The sequence below is a fragment of the Coregonus lavaretus genome (genome assembly GCF_964263955.1).
Source record: "Coregonus lavaretus genome assembly, chromosome: 1".
Taxonomy (NCBI): domain Eukaryota; kingdom Metazoa; phylum Chordata; class Actinopteri; order Salmoniformes; family Salmonidae; genus Coregonus; species Coregonus lavaretus.
Genome location: NC_139988.1, coordinates 57709099 through 57730499, shown reverse-complemented (window position 1 = coordinate 57730499; position 21401 = coordinate 57709099). Strand labels below are relative to the sequence as shown.

Genomic DNA, 21401 nt, shown 5'->3' with positions numbered 1-21401 from the left:
GTACCTCAGCCACAGCAGTAGATGGCAGCACTGAATCTTCCTCATATTTATTCCCGTAACCGGTCCATCAAGACTGCAAAGAATTTGCGGAGATTCAGCGAGCTGTTTACAATCAGCACCTACTCAACAAGGAACGCTTGACCACATAGTTGTACTGTCTTTGGCTTGACCTTATCACTTGTATTACAGATCAGTAAATTTGTGCAAACGCCACCTGAGAACCGGGTTGTGAAGTTGTTCTGTTCCGGCACTAAAATAAGCTTGGCTACGTGTAATTTGGGATGAAAATGGCTGATAGGAAAACCAATAATGTGCCGAATTCCAGCGCAAATTTACTGTTTTCTGCGGCACCGGAGTTCAACTTCAACTTACCTTTCATACCTGTCAGTCAGGCCAGTGGTCCGGCGGTGTTATCAGGAGGTAAGATAACGCTAAACCACAGCAGGGCCCCTAGGAATTCAATGACTAACATGACAGCTAGCTAGCCAGCTAACGTTAACTAGCTACTAGTTAGTTAGCTGTCAACTAGCCCTTGATCATGAGTGACTCTCAGTTACATTACATTACACATAAGAGTCATTGGACGAAGGCGTCTTCTGGATGGTTTGTTAAGATCCCCGACGCTCGGTCTGAACATGCATCGCTTGCGGTACAGTTTTGGAACCTTATCTTTCAGATAAGCGATAAATAATTTTCAAAAAACAAAAGGTTAAATTGATGCACACCTTGAAAGGGTTAGGGGTAGTGTTCCCGCACGGCCATATCTCCATGTTACAGCGCTTGTTTGCGGAAAACAGACGGAAGACAAGAGGAGACCAGCTGTGCTAATTAGCTATCTAGAATGTCCCGAACACCTGTGTGTAATCTTAACTCTGGTGTAGCGGAAGTGTAGTTTCGTTGGATGGAGGCACCCATAGCTGTATGGATCTGTGCAAAACTGCAACCGTAAGTGTATCTTTTTTATTTGAAGGATTCTTTCTCGCTGATTATTGACGTTTCGAAACGTTAAAACACAGAGTGGGGATTGTAGTTCACACGAGGCAGTCGTCTGCGAAGCTGGCTGAGAACTGTTGGTAGAAGGCAGAATGCCGCCTACAGTTTGAGAGCTAGCTGTCCACAAGCCCATTACACATTTTTAACTCGATAAATCCTTGCAATGTATTAGATATCAGGACATTTATTTGGGAATTGTTTGAATAGCTTGGTAAGTAAGTAGAATAACACTTGCTACAGCATAGCTGAGGAACGCTTAGCTCTCAAAGGAGAGATTGACTTCATCTTTACTTGTATTTGTGAAAAGTATTGACATGTTGAATAATAATAATAATTTATTACATTTCTATAGCGCATTTTGTAGAATCTCAAAGCGCTTCAAGTGAAAACAAAACAAACAAGCAATATATAATGACGGGTCAACCAGTAGTGGCCAAGTCTTTGAAAGCTGCATCCTCCGAAGATGGAGAGGGTCAGTTCATGACTTGAACTGAGGCATGGAGAGGAAGCCTTTAGTTGGAGAGGCAGCCTTTAGTTACCATGCCCCCAGCCTCTGGAATAGCCTACCAGAGAACCTGAGGGGAGCTGAAACTGTGGACATTTAAAAGAGATATTAAAACACACCTTTTTAGCTTTGCTTTTCCTTAGGGTGCTTTTTAGTCGTTCCGTGTTTGTTATTCTTTAGTTTTTTATCCTCTTATGTTTGTTGTGTAGTAAATATTTCATTGTAATGAGATATTTGCATTGTTTTTATTAGTTTTTTTCCTGTGAAGCACATTGAGTTGCATTCCATGTCTGAAATGTGCTGTAGAAATAAAGCTTGATTTGATTTGAGCGGAGAGAGCTGGACAGAGGATGGTAGATGATGTTGATGGAGTCTGCTGATGATCTTGTAGAGGGCAAGTCTGGGAACCAGCCTAAATCTTAAATTCACTGTACTTCTCTTCCACTCTGTGTAGCACCACTTGGGTGATGCCTCAGCAGCTCTGGGCGCCAGAAAGCTCACCACACAAAGTTCAGAATAGTAGTCAGTCGTCCTGCTGTCACTCAGCACTGCTGTATTCCTCTATCTCCCATTCGTCTCACGCTTTATGCCACTCCTCAAATTATGTTCTCAAAAGATCAGGTGAAACAAAAAAGATGGTACTGTGTCCAGACGCATTTTTCAAACAATAAAAAGGAAATGTTATCAAAAACAAAAGAGCGCATGAAAAAACAACAATTAAAAACAACAAAAAATCTACACATTTACAGGAGCTCTGTGCTTAGGCTGCTACTAGGGCACCATGGCAACTATAGAACTAATGAATGCACGGAGCTGTCTGTTTAAACTACTAGCACACAGCTCAGACACTCATGCATACCCCACAAGACATGCCACCAGAGGTCTCTTCACAGTTCCCAAGTCCCGAAAAGACTATGGGAGGCGCACAGTACTACATGAAACTCTATACCACATCAAGTAACTCATGCAAGTCTCAAAATCTGATTTTAAAAAACATATAAAGATACACCTAATGGAATACCGGGGACTGTGAAGACCCTTACAAAAATGTATCATGATAGTACAAAGAAAAACAAAAGTACCATGGTATTTACCTGTCATGGTAGTGACCAAAAAAACATGCTATTGTTTTTTATTGTACTAGCTACCATGGTACACAAATGAACCATGGTAGTACAAATAAAAAATACCATGGTTTTGTACTAGCAGCATGTAGTGAAACATGAAAGCATGGTAGTTGTTTACAATGTATTATGATGGTCTGTGTCCCACTGTTTTTCGGGTAAAACATAGTAATTTATGATACTCACATAATGCAACATTGACTACTCGCTCTGCAATGGCAAAGTATAGGCTTAGTACCCTCTTAAACCCCTTTAGCTCATAGTGAAAAAACACAACACACATGGCCTTGTGGTTTAGTGTACCCTCTTAAACCTTGGGACCTGGATAGGGTATGGTGAGAAGAATGAAGTGGGTCTGAAACATTAAAGATTTAAAATAGTTTATCTGGTGCACCTCTCTTCAATACAGTTTTCAGTTGTGTCTCTCTCTCATTCAACTGACTTGGCTACTCTTCTACAATTCTAAATAGCCAACAATCAAAAATAGTAAAAAATAAAGAAAAACCCTGGAATGAGTAGGTTTGTCCAAACTTTTGAAAAGTTTGGACACCTACTCACTCCACCTACTCATTTTTTTTTTTTTTTACATTGTAGAATAATCGTGAAGACATCAAAACTAAGAAAGAACACATATGGAATCATGTAGTAACCAAAAAAGTGTTAAACAAATTCTTCAAATAGCCACCCTTTGTCTTGACAGCTTTGCACACTCACACTCACACTATGCCAAGAGTGTGCAAAGCTGTCATCAAAGGTCTACCATTTTTTTTTCTGAGGTCTTGGCTGATTTCTTTTGTTTTTCCCATGAGGCACTGAGTTTGAAGGTAGGCCTTGAAATACATCCACAGGTACACCTCTAATTGACTCAAAGTATGTCAATTAGGCAGAAGCTTCTAAAGCCATGACATCATTTTCTGGAATTTTCCAAGATGTTTAAAGGCACAGTCAACTTAGTATATGTAAAGTTCTGACCCAATGGAATTGTGATACAGTGAATTATAAGTGAAATAATCTTTCTGTAAACAATTGTTGGAGAAATTACTTGTGTCATGCACAAAGTAGATGTCCTAACCGACTTGCCAAAACTATAGTTTGTTAACAAGAAATTTGTGGAGTGGTTGAAAAACGAGTTTTAATGACTCCAACCTAAGTGTATGTAAACTTCCGACTTCAACTGTATACACACAAGTATCGACTTATAATAATAATATAATAATGGACTTATGGTGACTCAATGTTGGTGCTAGCAAATCGTGCGACCAGTTATCAAAACTCCGCCTCGATATAAGAGAACGTAGTTCAGCGTTCCTCAGCTAGCTACAGCAGTGTCATGTCAGGTAAACAGAACTGTCGTTTCAACAGAACCCTTGTTTGTCTGTAGCTAGTTAGTCAGTTGAGGTTCGCAAGGGGTGGGTTGACATTGCGCACATTTAGAATGAATGTACTGTTGACAAGTTCAAATCTACTGCAGTAACTCAGTTGCTCAAATTTTCTGTTGTTATTTTTCCAAGATGATACTGCAGATGTTGGAGAAGAAGATAGCTTTCTTGGCCAGGCCTCTGGAAATGCCCCAGCACCATCCACATTTAGTTACTTCTCCAGTCCCGTGAACAGCAGTGACCCATTTGCCTCCATCGGACATCAGCCGGCATGTCCACCACCAGCGTCACTATCAGTAGCCCCCGCGACATCGGGACCAACCTCTGTCCCCAGTGTTGCCAGCATGGCCCCAACACCCCCTGTCCCACTAACCAACCCTGCTGTGCCACAGCCATTTGGCACTGGTGTTTATCAGAACCCCATGGGACGCTACACTCCTCCCCCGAGCACAGTGACCCCACCCCCTCCACAAGCCCCCGATCAGAGTTATAATCCATACCGTCACACACCCCTCAGCAGCAGAGCCAAACCCTATATGCCAGCTCCAGAGGTCCAGTCGGTAGTCCATCCACCGCCGCAGCAAAATCCGTACACTATGGGCTCTCCAGCTCCAACATTCCAATCGTCACCCTCCACATTCACAAAGGTAAACAACAACTCCCCTCTGATAGGGTGTTAGCATTCACTGGTTTCTCTTGCTATTTATTGCCTGGCAATCAGGCTAATATAAATGTCTTTACTTTCTCTTCAGCCCCCTCCCACACAGATTCAGGGGCCTCCCCCTATGGCCCAACATTCCGCCACTGCTGGAGCACTGGTCCCAGCCAATCAAATAATGCAATACAATGTGTACGAGGCTGTTCAGCCTCACTGGTTCTTCTGCAAACAAGTGGAGTCCAAGAGCGCCTGGCTTCCCTTCAGTCTCCTGGACTCCATTCAGCTGGAGGAGATCTATAATTCAGGTGAGAAGAAGGATGTGATTTCTACTACATTAGAGCCATTCATATTATAGTTATCCAAGTTGACTTTGCATCGCTCTCTTGTTTATGTAGGCCTAGGAATTTGTTAAAGCTGTTTGGTTAAACAGTGCTATTTTGAAATCTGTGGCATGTTCATTAGGCAGCAAAAGTTGCAAAATGTTTTGAAACATTATCCGTTGCATGCCCAAATAAACACAACCCTAATTTATGCACACTCGTAGAGTCTGTCATTTTTGTTTTGTTTTTCATAAAATTGTATGTTGTCAAGCCTATGCCATGTCTCTTTGTGTTGTGAATCTTTTCCTGTCGCACTGCATTTTCTTGTACGTAAAGCAAATATCTGTGTGAAACAGACAATAAAGAATAAAGACTACATTTTTTTCATTCTCCAGTGCAACCGGACCCTGAGAGCGTGATTGTGTGCACAGACGGAGGGCGCTATGACGTGCAGCTCTATGACCGCATACGAACAGCTGTATTCTGGGAGGAGGAACCTACAGAAGTGCGGCGCTGCACCTGGTTCTACAAGGGAGACTCAGACAGCCGCTTCATCCCCTACTCAGAGGAGTTCAGCGAAAAGCTAGAGGTTTGTCCCATCGTTGTAAAAAAACAGGACCTTGTATTGACCAGGGTCGTGTTCATTAGGCCACGCAATGAAAGAAAACAGTCATAAATAGGGATGTACTTCTGAAAACGCCTGTGTTCGTTTTCCATTGCAAAACGTTTTGCTATGTTTTACTACAGTGCGCCCTAATGAACAATACCCAAGTTTTGTCTCACTGTTACCCAAATGAAATACAGTTGACCATGTGGTGTGTTGGGTTTTAGCCCTGAGAGTTGACTGAGAGGTGAATGTTATGTCTGAGCTATGTTTGTTTGGCTGTCTTCTCTATGTAGGGAGAATATAAGAAAGCTGTGTCAACCAACCAATGGCACCGTCGGCTGGAGTTCCCATCAGGGGAAACCATTGTCATGCACAATCCAAAGGTATGTTGGTAGGACTTAATTTTACAGTGCAGAATTACCAAGTATTTACAAAAACATTACATGGTAACATGGTAATTACAAAGTAAGAACTTATTCATAACTTGTTTTGTTCTTTGGAATTCATTAAAACAAGCACCAATAGGTAGCAGGTAGTTAGCAATTGTGAACACTGAACAAGACCGTAAGGAAAAATAACATTATGGTTTTGAGTGGACTTTGTTTGCAGACCCAGACATGACTGTATTTCTAGTTTGTGAAAAGGCCTTTTTATCTGTCGTTCAACAGGTGATAGTACAATTCCAGCCCTCCGCCATGCCAGATGAGTGGGGTACAACCCAGGATGGACAGACCAGACCCAGGGTGGTCAAGAGGGGCATCGATGATGACCATGACGAAGTTCCCGATGGGGAGCTCCCTCAGGTGGATCACTTGGTGTTCATGGTGCATGGCATCGGTCCAGTCTGTGACCTGAGGTTCAGGAGCATGGTGGAGTGTGGTATGTGCTATTTCTCCATATAGCTCAATAAGCCTCTATATTTTTCAGATCTATATTAATATCGTATTATGGATGTGCTTGTTTATGTCATTAATGGTATATGTCATGGTATGTTCTTCCTGTCATGTTGTTGTTTACTATGCCCAGCAATAATGAATAACGTTTATTGAATGTAATTGTGTTGAATATCCATTTAGTACTCCATACTACCCCAGATAGACTGTTACAAATGTGTGTTCCTTGTGTTCACAGTGGATGACTTCCGGAGTGTATCCCTGAAGCTGCTGCAAAGTCACTTTAAGAAGGCGCAGGATGAGCGTGTCATCAGCCGAGTGGAGTTCCTTCCTGTTCAGTGGCACACGGCCCTGCACGGGGATGCCACAGGGGTGGACAAGTGAGGAGACACTAATGGAATTTGAGGATGTTCATACACTTGGGAATAGGGATTGTGTGATAGGGAAATGATATTGTAACACAAAACATCTGTGCTGACCTGTGGCAAGCTTGTACAAATTAAACCACACTGGCTGTATCAGAGAATGTTACTAGCTGTCAAAACCTTGCTAATGCTTCCTCCGTCCTAATTTCCTCAATTTCTCTCAAAGTTCATTGGAGGAAAAGGTCCAAGGGATGGACCTTAGATCCTCTCCTCCAATGCGCCTTGAGAGGAAACGAGGACTGAGGAAGCAAGGATTTGATGTCTAGTAAATTTTTCAGACGCAGACAATCTCTCTGACTCAATTTCTGAATCAATTTCTTACTGTTGTTTTAGGAGAATAAAGAAGATCACCCTGCCCAGCACGGGTCGCCTGCGTCACTTCACTAACGAGACCCTCTTAGACGTGCTGTTCTACAACAGCCCCACCTACTGCCAGACCATCATGGACACAGTTGCCCTGGAGATTAACAGGATCTATGCCCTGTTCATGCAGCGGAACCCAGACTTCACAGGAGGCATCTCAGTATCCGGACACAGTTTAGGTACAAACACAAAGGGCCACTTTTCCGGACCCAGATGAAGTCTAGTCCTGGATTAAAAACCTTTGTTCAATTGAGGATCTCTATTGAAAGTGCTTTTTAGGCCAGGACTAGGCTTATGCTGCGTTTAGATGAGGGACGCAAAAACCGTCATACCAGTCGGCATAGCGGGACAAGAAAGAGGGTGATGTCAAAAGCAAGCTAGCACGACGTTATGCGTTGCTATGGGGGTTTCAGTAAAGAATCAGTGCAAATCAACATCCGGTAGAAAACAACGCTACGGCAGACGACAAAAGTTGAAAGATTTGAACTCTGGCGGCAAGTCCCGTCTACCGTGACGGCTGACGGCATTTACCATTGTGCTCTCATTGAAAACAATGACATCCGGTTTGCCATCTACCGTCTACCTCGTACGATCTAAACGCAGCATTCATCTGAGTCCGGGAAACCATCCCCAAGTGTTCATACTTTTAGCTTAGTCATGTGAGAAAGATTTGGACAAACATGTCTCTCTGAGTGTTTGTTTGCAGGTTCTCTCATACTTTTCGACTTGCTGTCAAACCAGAAGAATGGCTCACCTTTGCAAACCATGCCAACTGCTAATGGGGGCCACCCTGCAGACACCAAACAGGTCCATAACTATCCAAACATTGTTCATTTCATTATTTAGGTGACACCAGAGAGTGTAACAATAGGAGTATAACCTGGAGTTTCCCACTTCTCCTTAAAGCAGGTGGCTTCCCCCGCTGCTGCTACTCCACCTGCTGCTGTAGAGGAGGAGCCTAAAGAGGAAGGGAAGGAGTTTGTCGATCTTTCTTCTGCGCTGGAACATCTGGGCCTGTCTGAGTACCAGAGCACTTTAGAACAGGAGAAGATTGACCTTGAATCTTTCGTAAGAACCCTCCTTGCTTGTCATGAACCCATACAGTTATTGATATTTACTTTCAAAACTTATGACACTATTAAAGAGACATTACACTCCAAAATAAAACGTTTGCCAGATGTTTTCAGACCTCAAAAGTCAAGGTGAGTCACGCCATTGGTTGTGTAGATCCAGCTTTATGCCTAAATCAATCATGATTCCTACCCCAAATGAATGGAAAAGATAATTTACTGTGCTTATCTTTTCTATTCATTTTGGATTGTAGCTATAAGGATATACCTATATGGATATAGCTGGATCTACAAAACCAATGGGTATGGGCTTATCTGAACAGAAGACCACATTTGAGGTCTGAAAATAACTGACTTTTGAGTGAAATGTCCCAGGAACCGAAAGTAAATGATTCAATTATATTGCAATGACTCCCTAGGCCATATCCTAGAGTTGGTGGTTACAATCTAATTTCCTCTTTCTTCTATATTCTGTTAGCTTATGTGCACAGTTGAGGACCTGAAAGAGATGGGCATACCATTGGGGCCAAGGAAGAAAATAGCCAAGTTTGTCAAAGAAAGAGCAATTAAGCAGGTGATGATTTAATCGTCTTTTTCGCTCAGTCACCAGTGTTGTGTTCAATAGGAAGAAAATGTTTTGAAACGGGGCGGTACTAACTGAAATTAGAATACAGCGTTTTGTTTTCTATTGCAAAACGTTTCGTTACAGTGTGCCCTACTGAACACGAGCCAGTGAAGGTTAAAACAGTGACAACTAAACATAATCCTGTGTTCATGTGCCATCTATCTTCGGACTCCTTTTGCCAGGCAACACGTCAGGTAGCACAAGAGAAGAAGGCAGCAGAAGTGAAAGTGGCCAGTCAAGAGGTTGTCCCTGCCCAATCAAGCGAGCCCCTCCCAGGGCCAGGCACCACGAAGCTTCCTGTTGGTGGGACTTACTCCTCTGTCCATGTGGATTACAACTACTTCGAAGTTGGCACTGGACAGGTAAACCTAAACCTCTGTCAGGATTCAATCAGATAATAATAATAATAATAATCAGATCAGCGGTAAACTGCGTTAGAGGACAAACGCATAGCTTTTCATTGTTTTTGTTTAGGCGGTGTCGAAGGTGTAACTGCGTTAGAGCTGTCAAATCCTCAAGCGGCTCCTGGTGTTATGTATTGCAGACATTGCCATTGGATGCACCAAGATGCGTTAGTAGAAATCCCATGCAGCCGCGTTACAAGTTCGAACACTTGAATGTGTAATGTAATCTACACCTCGATTAGGCCAATATAAATCCCTTTCATTTAATGATTTGAGTGTTATTATTTCTATATAGCCTACACTTTCTCATTCTGAACAGAACACGGGTGGGATATAAGGACAGGTGTGGTTTCGTAACAATGACCACAAGAGCAGCTGCTCACTGATTTGACAGCTCTAACGCAGTTACACCTCCGACACCGCCTAAACAAAAGCTAACGCAGGTTACCGTTGATCTGATTGAATCCTGACCTAATGATGTTAGCCTACAGCCTTTCTGTAATGTCATGCATAAGCATACATTTTCATTAGGACACATTTTTCCATCAAAGCATTTTATTTGTTATTTAACCCTTATTTATCCAGGAAGTTCCATTGAGGTCAGAAGACCTCTTTCCCAAGGGAGACCTGGCAATGAAAAAAGAATGTGGTGTGTGGATCTAAAGTACACTGAACAAAAATATATAAACGCAACATGTTAAGTGTTGGTCCCATGTTTCATGAGCTGAAATAAAAGATCCCAGAAATGTTCCATACCCACAAAAATATAATTTCTCTCATTCTGTGCATACATTTGTTTACGTCCCTGTTAGTGAGCATTTCTCCTTTGCCAAGATAATCCATCCACCTGACAGGTGTGGCATATCAAGAAGCTGATTAAACAGCATGATCATTACACAGGTGCACCTTGCGCTGGGGACAATAAAAGGCCACACTAAAACGTGCAGTTTTGTCACACAATGCAATGCCACAGATGTCTCAAGATTTGAGTGAGTGTGCAATTGGCATGCTGACTGCAGGAATGTCCACCAGAGCTATTTCCAGATAATTGAATGTTCATTTCTCTATCATAAGCTGCCTCCAACGTTGTTTTAGAGAATTTGGCAGTACGTCCAACCAGCCTCACAACCGCAGACCAAGTGTAACCACACCAGCCCAGGACCTCCGCATCCGGCTTAATTCCTGGAAGCTGAAAATGTCCCAGTTCTTCCATGGCCTGCATACTCACCAGATATGTCACCCATTGAGCATGTTTGGGATGCTCTGGATCGACGTGTATGACAGCGTATTCCAGTTCCCGCCAATATCCTGCAACTTCGCACAGTCATTGAAGAGGAGTGGGACAACATTGCGTAGGCCACAATCAACAGCCTGATCAACTCTATGTGAAGGAGTTGCATGAGGCAAATGGTGGTCACACCAGATACTGACTGGCTTTCTGATCCATGCCCCTACTTTTTTTTAAGGTATCTGTGACCAAGAGATGCATATCTGTATTCCCAGTCATGTGAAATCCATAGATTAGGGCCTAATGAATTGATTTCAATTGACTGATTTCCTTATATGAACTGTAACTCAATACAATCTTTGAAATTGTTGCATGTCCGTTTATATTTTTGTTCAGTGTAGTTATCTAAAAGCACTGTCTGGTGTTGGTGTTCTGCCCCATAGGTGTCGGTGGTGTACCACACTCTGGACTTTGAACCAGTGAATTTCTTTGCCCTGGGATCTCCCATAGGGATGTTCCTCACAGTGCGAGGGCTGGAGAAGATCGAGGAAAACTACCAGCTGCCCACCTGCAAGGGATTCTTCAACATTTACCATCCGGTTAGCCAATCTTTCTCACACATATCTTTCCTGGAGTATGGGTGTGCATGCAGATGACATACTGTCAGCTATAAAGCACTTTGTGACAACTGTTTATGTAAAAAGGACTTTATAAATACATTTGATTGAGCTGTGACATGGTTAATGCCAATGTGTTTCATTAGAGTAGATCTGTTTGTTTTAGCTGGACCCAGTTGCTTACAGGATTGAGCCCATGATCTTGCCAGACTTGGACTTGAAACCTGTTCTGATTCCACATCACAAAGGGAGGAAGAGGCTGCATCTAGGTATGGAACTATAGATTCACCACTGGCTATTTTATTCTCAGATTTTTTTTATAATTCTTACCTTACCATTGTCAACCATTGGTTCCCAAGTGTAATTTGTTTTAGGATAATGTATGGTGGTGAGGGGTTTACATTATGAATTGTTTGTGTGTGGCAGAGCTGAAGGAGAGTCTGTCCCGCATGGGTTCGGACCTCAAGCACGGCTTCATCAGCTCCCTGAGGAGTGCCTGGCAGACCCTCAACGACTTCGCCCGCGCTCACACCTCCAACGCCCAGCTGGCGGCCGAGCTCGCCATGGTGGCCAATCAGATCAAGGAGGAGGAGGAGAAGCATGCACACAGTGATGGTGAGTATAAGGGCACAGTGATTAAATAAGTAATGAAATATTGGTATTTCGGTTTATTTGTATAGGGCAAAAGAAATAACTTTATTTAAACATTTTTAAAAACTTTGATTAGTCACAGAACACAGGATAGTGGAGAGTCCTGAGCTGCTGAGAGAAGAGGAGACCCAGATGAAAATAGGAATGCTGAACGGGGGGAACCGCATCGACTACGTCCTACAGGAGAAGCCCATCGAGAGCTTCAACGAGTACCTTTTCGCCCTGCAGAGTCATCTGTGCTACTGGTATGAAAATCAGTTCTGGCACTTTTATATTAAGGTGGAAATGGTGACTAATGTGCACTGTTGAATACATTTCATGTGGGCCATGGCTGGATCAGCCACTCATATCATTCTGCCCCTTGGGCGCTCCACACGAGGTTATACTTGTGTGTGGTTGTTTATAGCTGCAGTATGATTAAAATTGAGCCATATAATTTGAAAATGTTGCCATATTATTCTCAATAATGGCTCTTCTGCCGATTTTGAGTCTACTGCTTAAGAGTTTTGAATCTGAGGCTAAAACCCACTCCATGGCTTGGAATAAGTTTGTCTTCTCTACACAGCTGATCTATTTTAAGTTGATGTATTCTGTTTGACAAATCATTCAGTCTGCAGTCATTCATATTTATTTGTTCCTTTCTTTTTGCAGGGAGTCGGAAGACACAGCCCTACTACTCCTAAAAGAGATTTACATGACCATGGGGATATACCCAGAACAGATTCTACACTGATGCAATAGATTGGTAGCCAGGTGGAACCAGCCCGATTGCTACGTTTACCATTCTCTTTCACTGCACGTAAGTTAAATAGAATGGTGAACACAGCGATCAGGCTGGTTCCACCAGGCTAATGTTTTGGTTAGAATGAAAAATAAACCTTTCTGAAACCTTCATACTATTTATCTCCCCATCAGGTTTGTCCATGTCAATGCTTTTAGATTTTATATATGCTTCTTTGTTAGTATTCATTTTCCTTTATTTGATATTCTCGTAGTCTATTGTATGAAGATGAATACGCTTGTAGTATGCCATTTGTCTTAAATTAAGAAACTAGATAAAATTAGTGGATTCCACGACCACTTGTTTGAAATTCAATTTTTATAGCCTAAATTCTAGAACTGGTGAGGTTCGCATGGAGTTTGCTTGCGGAACAATATGAAATAACCAAATGAAACATTTACAAGAGAAATCATATAGAAACTGCAAATTAAATATTTACCTCAGATTTATTTTGTTTAAAAATAGTCATAAAATAAACCATTTTACTTTCACATTACTTGTGACTTATTTTCAGTCTTCAGTGCTTTTTATGTTGTATTTTTATTGCTGATTGTTAGAAACCTTTTTTAAACTTGCACAGGTAGACATATCCTCTTTAAGTCTGGGTAGAAATATGACAGCTTTTACTTTCTGCTTTAAAAACCAGCGTTCCTCTATCACCCTAGTGTTCTTAAATATACAAAGGTTATTAAACAACTAATTGACCGACGTCGGTTCAATTACTTGAAATCTATTTAGTATTTTTTTTTTTTTGAGCCCAATGCGCCGTTTCTCTAGAAAGAAATCAAATCATTCACGAGAGAAATTAAGTCGAGAACTATATGGGACACTGGGCTGAAGGGAGTTGTAGTTTTCATTAAGCAAATATTCAACATAGTTCTTCTTCTTCAGTGGGGTTTATCGGCGGTTGGCATCCAACGTTATGGTGCATTACCGCCATCTACTGTACTGGAGTGTGGGCCAGAGACAGGGAGAAACTAAATCCTACCTGCCAGCCCCGTTGCTCTTAAAAAATATGAAATATTTGAGACTATATCTATGACGTTCTACTCAATATACTCTTTAAACTAATTTCCTGTATCCCCTTCTCCCTCATACTAGATATCATCCTCTCTCTTTCCCACACTGTAGCAATACATGCTCCACGGTCTCTGTTTCCTGACAATAATCACGCTTTCCTATCACATTTAATGTCTTATTCAACTGGCTGTGTCCCACCCTTAATCTTGTAAAAATAGCCTCCTCTCTTCTGTCCCTTCCTGCCGTCCTCCCCTCCCCGACTTTCCTCTGTACTTCAAATAAATGCCTTCCCTTATTATTTATATTCCACTGCTCCTGCCATCTCTGCACTATCACTGTATATATCAGTCTTTTTGCCTCTGCATTGCTCATTGAAACTTCAACATCAACATCCCCACTACTAAGTGCTTGTTTAGCCTATTCATCTACTGCCTCGTTCCCCTCCACCCCCACATGGGCTGGGACCCAAGTAAATCTTATCGGAATACCCATCTGTTTAATCCTGCCATGGGTTTGTAGCACCTCATAAAGCAGGTCTTGTCTGCTACGTGAGCTAAAGGACTGGAGACTCATTAACACTGCATATGAATCAGAGCAAATAACTACTCTGTCTTGTTTGACTTCCTCCACCCACTGCAAGGCCAACAGTATGGCCTTCAGCTCCGCCGTATATACAGCCAGATGATCTGTAATACGTTTCCTGACTTCCACCCCACACTCCTGCACTACAAATGCTGACCCAGTACGTCCTGTCCTTGGATCTTTTGAACCATCTGTGTAAATGGCCACAAAATCCTGATACAGTTTCCAGACGTCTCTTAAAGAAATCAGATGGATCAACACCCTCCCTATCTTTCTGTAGTCTCTCCAACACTTCTAGATCAACTACTGGAGGCGGGAGTAGCCATGGTGGATTTACAGGAATAACTACTGTTGGACTAAACTCCCTTCCATACAGTCCCATCTCCTTTGCCTGGGTATTACCCACCCACCCAAAGCTTGTGTTCTGTCTTCGCTCATGTTCCCAGCATGCCTGTAAAATCCCTTTCGCAGGATGAGACACCCCATGTCCTTGTAGGTTGACCCAATAATTCATTGCCAGCTGCTGTCTCCTAATCTGCAGTGGTATATCCCCCATCTCCACCTGTAATGCAGCCACTGGGGACGTCCGAAACGCCCCACTACATATTCTGAGTCCTTGCCCCTGTATGATATCTAGCCTTTCCAATGAGGTCCGGGCTGCTGAACCATATGCTATACTGCCATAGTCTATTACAGATCGGATCAATACATGGTCTTCAATGAGGAACGCCCAGCCCCCCTCTCCTTCCCCGTCAGAAAGCGCATCACATTTAGCACCTTGTTACACTTTCCCACCACTCTCTCAATGTGTTCTGCCCAGGTCAGTCTAGTGTCAAAGTACACCCCAAGGAACCTGAAGGCCCCCACCCTCTCCAAGTTTCTCCCATATAACCTCAAGCATACCTCATCTCCCACCTTCCTCCTGGTAAAGAACACTGTTTGAGTTCTCTACAGATAACCTGAATCCCCACACTAATGCCCATCACTCCACCTCATCAATTGCTTCCTGTACCTTCCTGACTATGTATGGCACATTTCTTCCCCTCTTCCATAAGGCCCCATCATCTGCAAATAACGACCTCCCTATATCCGGCTGTACCTGAGAGTAAACATAATTGATCATGATTGAGAACAACAGAGGACTAATCACGCTCCCCTGTGGTGTACCGTTATCCACCAAGTAGCTGCCTGATGAAGACTTCCCCACCCTCACCTGGATAGACCTTCCAAACAGGAAATAATTTATCCAGTTGTACGTTCTTCCTCCTACCCCCATAATATCAAGCTTGATTAACAAGCCCTCCTTCCACATCATATCATACGCCTTCTCCACATCAAAAAAGACAGCTACAACAGTCTCCTTATTCACCTGAGCCTTCGTGACCTCTGCTTCTAAGCAGAGCACTGGATCCATAGTTCCCCTACCCTTCCTGAACCCACTCTGATGTGGCGATACTAGCCCTCTGCTCTCCATAATTACATACATGTGATGTTAAAGCTATTGGCCGATAGCTTGTTGGCTTCGTTGGATCCTTCCTGGGCTTCCGGATTGTTACCACTACTGCCTCCTTCCAACTGCCTGGTAGTTTCCCCTCCTCCCACACTCTGTTGTACAACACCAATACCTTATCCAGTGCTTCATCACTAAGATGGGCCAACATAACAGCACACCTCATCTTTCCCAGGTGAAGTTAACCCAGCCTTACCTATTGCTCTTTTCACCTCTGCCCTGGTAAATGGTGCATTCAACGCATCATTTACATCCTCCCTCCTATCCAGCACTCCAGGATGCTCCTCTCTCGTGTTCTCTCTCCCCCTCTGCCCCTCTGACAGATTTGCGGAGCTATGCACTTGGACAAAAGCTTTGGCCATCATCTCTGCTTTCTCCTCATCTGTTACTGCCACATCCTTCCCACTCGTCAACACTGGATAATCCCACTCCCTTCTGACCCCACTCATCCGCTTAATCATCCCCCACACTTCTCCCACAGGTGTCTCCCTTCCAATGGTATCACAGAACCGATGCCAACATGACCTCTTTGCCTGACGCATAGTTCTCCTCACCATGGCCTGGGCCTGCTTATACTGAATCAGATGTTGGAAGTTATGCGTCCTTTTCAGTACTCTAAATGCCCTGTTCCTACTCCTCACCATTGCCCCACATTCCTCCGTCCACCATGGGACTGCTTTCCTCCTCCGTGAACTCTTAGGTATAGCCTCAGTAGCTGCCCCCACTAACGCTGTTCTCACCCAGTTATTCATTCTATCCACATCCCCTCTCATATCCACCCGAGCCATCACCTGCTCACTCAGCTCCTGAAACTGATCCCACTTTGCACTTCCAAACACCCACCTCCTCCTCCCTCCAGCCTACTGTGCATACTATGGGGTAATAATCACTCCCTACTGTTGACTCCTCCCATACCTCCCACTCACAGATTCCTGCCATCGTACTAGATACCAGAGTGAGGTCCAAGGCAGACTCTTTCCCTGTGGCTACATCAATCCTGGTCCCTCTGCCATCATTCAGGCACACCAGATCTTTATTTTCTATCAAATTTTCCATCACTTGGCCATTTCCATTCACCCCCCCCCAAAGCGTGTTGTGGGTGTTAAAATCCCCACACCACATTACCTTACTTCTTTCCTGGCCCTCCACCCTCTCCAGCACTTCCATGTCCAATATCTGACACAGATTATAGTAGTTCACTACCACTAGCACCCCTCCTCTCAGCCACACCTCCACCTCCACATTTTTCTGTTCAATACCTATGCCTATCATCTTGTAGGGAATTCCTTGCTTTATGAAGGTGCCCAAACCTCTGGCATTTATAACATCTTAAACGCTTCGGTACATAAGCCCTCACATAATAACTCATATATCCTATTGTTACTTTATTTGGCAGTATCCGGTCCTTGAAATGTAACAGAATAGACGTGCTATCTACCCTAACTCCACCCCTTGTTACTTGCAATCTTTGTACATTCACTAGAACGCCTCCTCTCAAATTGTCCCTTACCTCTTTCGTGATAACACTCACCGGCACTCCTGTTATCACCCCTTTAATCCACTGCTTACCTGCTTGATCAGTCCAGCTGCTCCACTCCACTTTACACTTCGCTATTTGCTTCACTCTGAGAGCTTTTTCCCTCTGCGCCATGTCCTTACAGAAGACCAACAAGCTCCCATCTCTTAACACTTCATCATTGACAACCTCCCAGTCAACTCTTTTATCACAGCCGTCAACCTTATCGGACTCATCGCCCCAACTCCCCCCTTCCTCCCTAAACTTTAGAATCACTTTATGCTCCTCCTCACCTCCATGTTCCCCTCGCGTCTTATCTTGCCCTTCCTCTGCACTTTCTACCTCCGAACTTCCGCTAGCGTTGGAAGCTAGGTTGCTCTCCTCATACTTCCTTTTCTGCCTCCATAGACCTCTCGCTCCCCTTCATATCCCTACTCCCTTTCGCTCTTGCTTTCTTTTTCTCTTTCTTACTCCCTCCTTTATTTGTACCGCTATGTTCCATACTTGCTTCACTTTCTTCTCCATCATTATCTCCAACCATCTCTGACCAATTCACAGCACAGCTGTGCCTACCTGCCCAGTACCGCTAGCTCCCGACCAAACAAGATTCCAAAGGGGTAAAAAAACTAAGCCAACTGTTGAACACGCGCACTGCTGAAATTCCTCAACCATTCAACATAGTTCAATGCACAAACGTGATAAGTAACTGCAATGACCATAATCCATTGCGCATGTTTTTTTCCGGCTCGGACGGACAGAGATGTATACACTTATGCCTGCTATGTTAGGTTAGATACACACAGACCGCATAAACCACCGCGAGAGAGAGGAATGTACACAACATAACGATGAGAGAGAGGGATGGAGACTGTTCGTAAAAGTATGCGTTAACTACTTTTTAAAAACTAGTGTAGTGTCTGAGGAATTATGACTTTGCTAATGTTTTCAAAGTGGAACCCGAGAGGATGTTTATTCAGTTTTAGGGGGAGCAGTTTTAGAGGGACACCCCATAGAACAGAGGAAGTCTGTTGTGTGGAGACAGGTGATTGGTCAGTATGGGAAACCACCCATATCCTGGTAAAGATTATAAATACTTGGTTTGAGACAAAGAAGATCAGAACAGACATATTATTTTGGGACACTGTTCTCCAGATGCTGCAGACGTCTGTAAACTTATGCTGAAATCTTGTGATATAAATAAAACTTATAATCAAAGTACAGTATAAGCGGACTCCTTGGTTTCACAGCATAATTAGCAACGTTTACTCGACACAACAAAATGGCGACGAGTGATTGGGGCGGTCTGCGTCTCTCCAGTGTTACATTCATGAGCAGCGAAGTGACTCCCGCTCAAGACGCCGGCTCATAAGGTGAGATTTCTCACAATCTTGTGTGCGGTTTGGTTCACTTGGTTATGGGTGTGTGCGCTGGGGAGATGTACCGTGTAAAGGACTTGTGTGTGCTGATGTTGCTGTTATTGCTGTGGGATAGGAGTCTGTTCTAAGAATTCTAAATTTGTTTGCGCTGGTAAACAACGCAAAAAGGGGGGAGTGTCTATAGGGATATTTTGCTTGAATACAGTTCAAGAAGAATAGATTGAGAGGAATAAGGCCAAGGTAAATGTGTACGATTTAGAACCATTGTGGATCTACGGTAGCCCTCCTAGGAGGCGATCATTATGATGGGCCAAAAATCCAAAAATCACGTTAGGTGAAGTTAGGTGAGTCCAGGGGACTTGAGGCTGTGGTATATATATTCGATTGTAAGTTACCGCTCAACATAGGGTTGACGAATCATATGGGTGATGTGACCGCTCATTGGATTTCCGCGGACCTCGTGGTAGCAAAAATTTAGAGAACAAAGGAATTATACGGCGCAATGGAGGTAACATGCTACATGATACATGCTACATGCTACATGCTACAATGTTACCTTAGGGGTCCATAGGAATGGATAGAGCCTCTTAAATTGTGAAAGAATAGTGTAGGATTTGTGTCCTATGGTTTGTGAGCTCTGTTAAGTGTTATTGTTTGTCTATGAGGGGTAAAAGAGAGGAGGTATAGCGGGACTGTTAACTTTCTGTTGTCTGGCGTGGAGAGAGCTGGGAGAGAGGTCCTTCCACTGTGAAATCGTATTGATGTTTGAACTACGCATGCGCGTGATTTTATGTCTCTAGAGTTACGTAGGGGTAAATATGCCACTCCTCTGCCTACACTCCTCTGCGGGGAGATACAGACGAACAAAGAGATAGAGATTTAGAGGCTAATAGTGTATTCTGGTTGTTACATCGGCTGTTGTTTGAAGATGAAACTGTTTTCTTGAGACCTATTGAATTGATAAACTAGAGATATGACGGATTAAAAATAAATAAAATAAAATGTTATTGAGTTATTTATAATATTCCTGAGTTAAGTTGTTTGCTTATTTCTTAGCGCAAATGTGAACGGAGGAGTATTGAATGATTGACATAACTCAGTGTGTGCATAAAATACTAAATTCTTGTTTGTCCTTTGTTATTCTGTCATATGAGAGACGATAAGAGGAAGGAGGAGAGAGAGAGAGAGAACGGAAGTGCTGACGTATACATCACGCGACAAGAGTCTGCTGCAACGGGACCCAGTCAAACTAAGGCCAGTGCTGTCCTATTTACAAAACCTACCTTCCCATACAGGATATTTTGTGTGCCTAGCATATTTGATGTTATGACAATTTGACAGGGACTTGGCAACAGACTGATCAATTGGCGTAATTTATGTCAAATTAAGCTAAAAGATGCTCAGTCGTTTGCCAAGTCTGTGTGTAAAGAAGTCATAAGCAGGTGGGGACTTCCCGATCACATATTCTAAAATTTGTGGGAAAGGATTTTGTGAATAAATCAGTGAAATGGTTTTTCTAAATTTAGTGGGAAAGGATTTTGTGGATAAATCAGTGAAATGGTTTTTAAAAGTTAGGAGGAAAAGTCAGATTAAAAAGTTAGGAAAACTAGGGTTGAAGGATCTCTAGGACAGTCAGCTAAGCTTCAATGTTAGTAGGAAGAGAGAGAGAACAGTCGTGAAGGGACATTTAGAGTTCAGTGGGAAGATAGATATGGCAGGAGTTTAGATCTGTTAGGAGCAGTTGCATTGAGAAAGTATGCGTTGCTGAATGATGAGAGAAGAATGAAGATTGAGGGTGATTGCGGTATCTATATTTACAGTTCCCAGCAGGAAGATCAAGGTGATTATAAGTGTATTTTTTATAATCAGCAGTTTGAAAGTGAGGGATTAGAGTTAGGACTGAGAGTTAATGTAGTGATACTAGTGGTGATAGATGGAAATACAAGTCAAGAGTTCAAAGTCTTAGGGAGAATGGATGAATTAACAACAATGACATCAACACTTCAGCCTATTATAACAACAGTGAGAAGCAATTTAACTCCTTCAACATTGACAGTTATTAAAGCTATAAATATATCACATTTGATTACAAGGGAGCCAATCGCTCCAGCACCAATTTTAGAGGAAAAGACTGTTATTAGGGTTAGGATGGGTGATACAGCTCATCTTCCTTGTATATGTGAGAGATGGAGTGGGGGTGGTGACGTTCCTCCCACATGGAGAGATAATTATGGAGAAGAAGTGTTGTTATCAGGACCAGAAGTAGAAGCTGTGCCCCCTAGTCAAAGGAAGTATATTTTGTACAACGATATGAAGTGGAAGAGGGTTATGAGTGATTGCTCACTTATTTTGCGTAATGTTACATGGAAAGATCAGGGAGAATATATGTGTACTTATTTAGTGCAAGCATTAAAGTTTGTTCCGGCTAAGAATTATTGGTTAAAAGGCTATGTAACTTGTAAGGTGACGCTTATGATGGAAGATTTGAAGTCTGTTGAAGCTTCCACAGTCACCAAAGGAGTTCAGGAGAAGTATATTACAGTAGCCACTCCAACAGTAAATACTACACAGAGGACATCTGTAACATTGCCACTGGAAATAATTAAGAGTGTTAATACATCAACTACAGCAACTATTTTAATAGTAACTTTGAAAGAGATAAATCTGATTCTGAAAGAGAGGAATTTCATAGTCTGGAAGCCTACCATTGGAGGATAAGTCTAGGAGAGAAGTGGGGACTGGGACTTTTTCCAT

General features: G+C 42.8%; 1 protein-coding gene across 5 annotated transcripts in view; it reads left to right on the top strand.

The window, feature by feature from the left end:
- Nucleotides 1-75: 75 nt before the first annotated feature.
- LOC311127963 (SEC23-interacting protein-like) overlaps nucleotides 76-21401 on the top strand; it is a 25586-nt gene continuing 4260 nt past the window's right edge. Inside the window, exons 1-18 of one of the 5 annotated variants that reach the window (XM_084159870.1) lie at nucleotides 76-420; nucleotides 4134-4648; nucleotides 4754-4964; nucleotides 5375-5568; nucleotides 5880-5969; nucleotides 6255-6465; nucleotides 6718-6859; nucleotides 7238-7446; nucleotides 7974-8074; nucleotides 8177-8335; nucleotides 8816-8911; nucleotides 9145-9324; nucleotides 11038-11193; nucleotides 11378-11480; nucleotides 11638-11826; nucleotides 11939-12107; nucleotides 12514-12607; nucleotides 12696-13134. In XM_084159870.1, coding sequence (XP_084015996.1) covers nucleotides 282-420; nucleotides 4134-4648; nucleotides 4754-4964; nucleotides 5375-5568; nucleotides 5880-5969; nucleotides 6255-6465; nucleotides 6718-6859; nucleotides 7238-7446; nucleotides 7974-8074; nucleotides 8177-8335; nucleotides 8816-8911; nucleotides 9145-9324; nucleotides 11038-11193; nucleotides 11378-11480; nucleotides 11638-11826; nucleotides 11939-12107; nucleotides 12514-12595 — 2946 coding nt within the window. In that variant the 5' untranslated portion in view covers nucleotides 76-281 and the 3' untranslated portion in view covers nucleotides 12596-12607; nucleotides 12696-13134. Of the gene's footprint in view, nucleotides 421-515; nucleotides 946-4133; nucleotides 4649-4753; nucleotides 4965-5374; nucleotides 5569-5879; nucleotides 5970-6254; nucleotides 6466-6717; nucleotides 6860-7237; nucleotides 7447-7973; nucleotides 8075-8173; nucleotides 8336-8815; nucleotides 8912-9144; nucleotides 9325-11037; nucleotides 11194-11362; nucleotides 11481-11637; nucleotides 11827-11938; nucleotides 12108-12513; nucleotides 13135-21401 lie in introns of those variants that run through there. The other 4 variants (XR_014613162.1, XR_014613161.1, XM_084159869.1 and 1 more) reach the window with 4 other exon arrangements.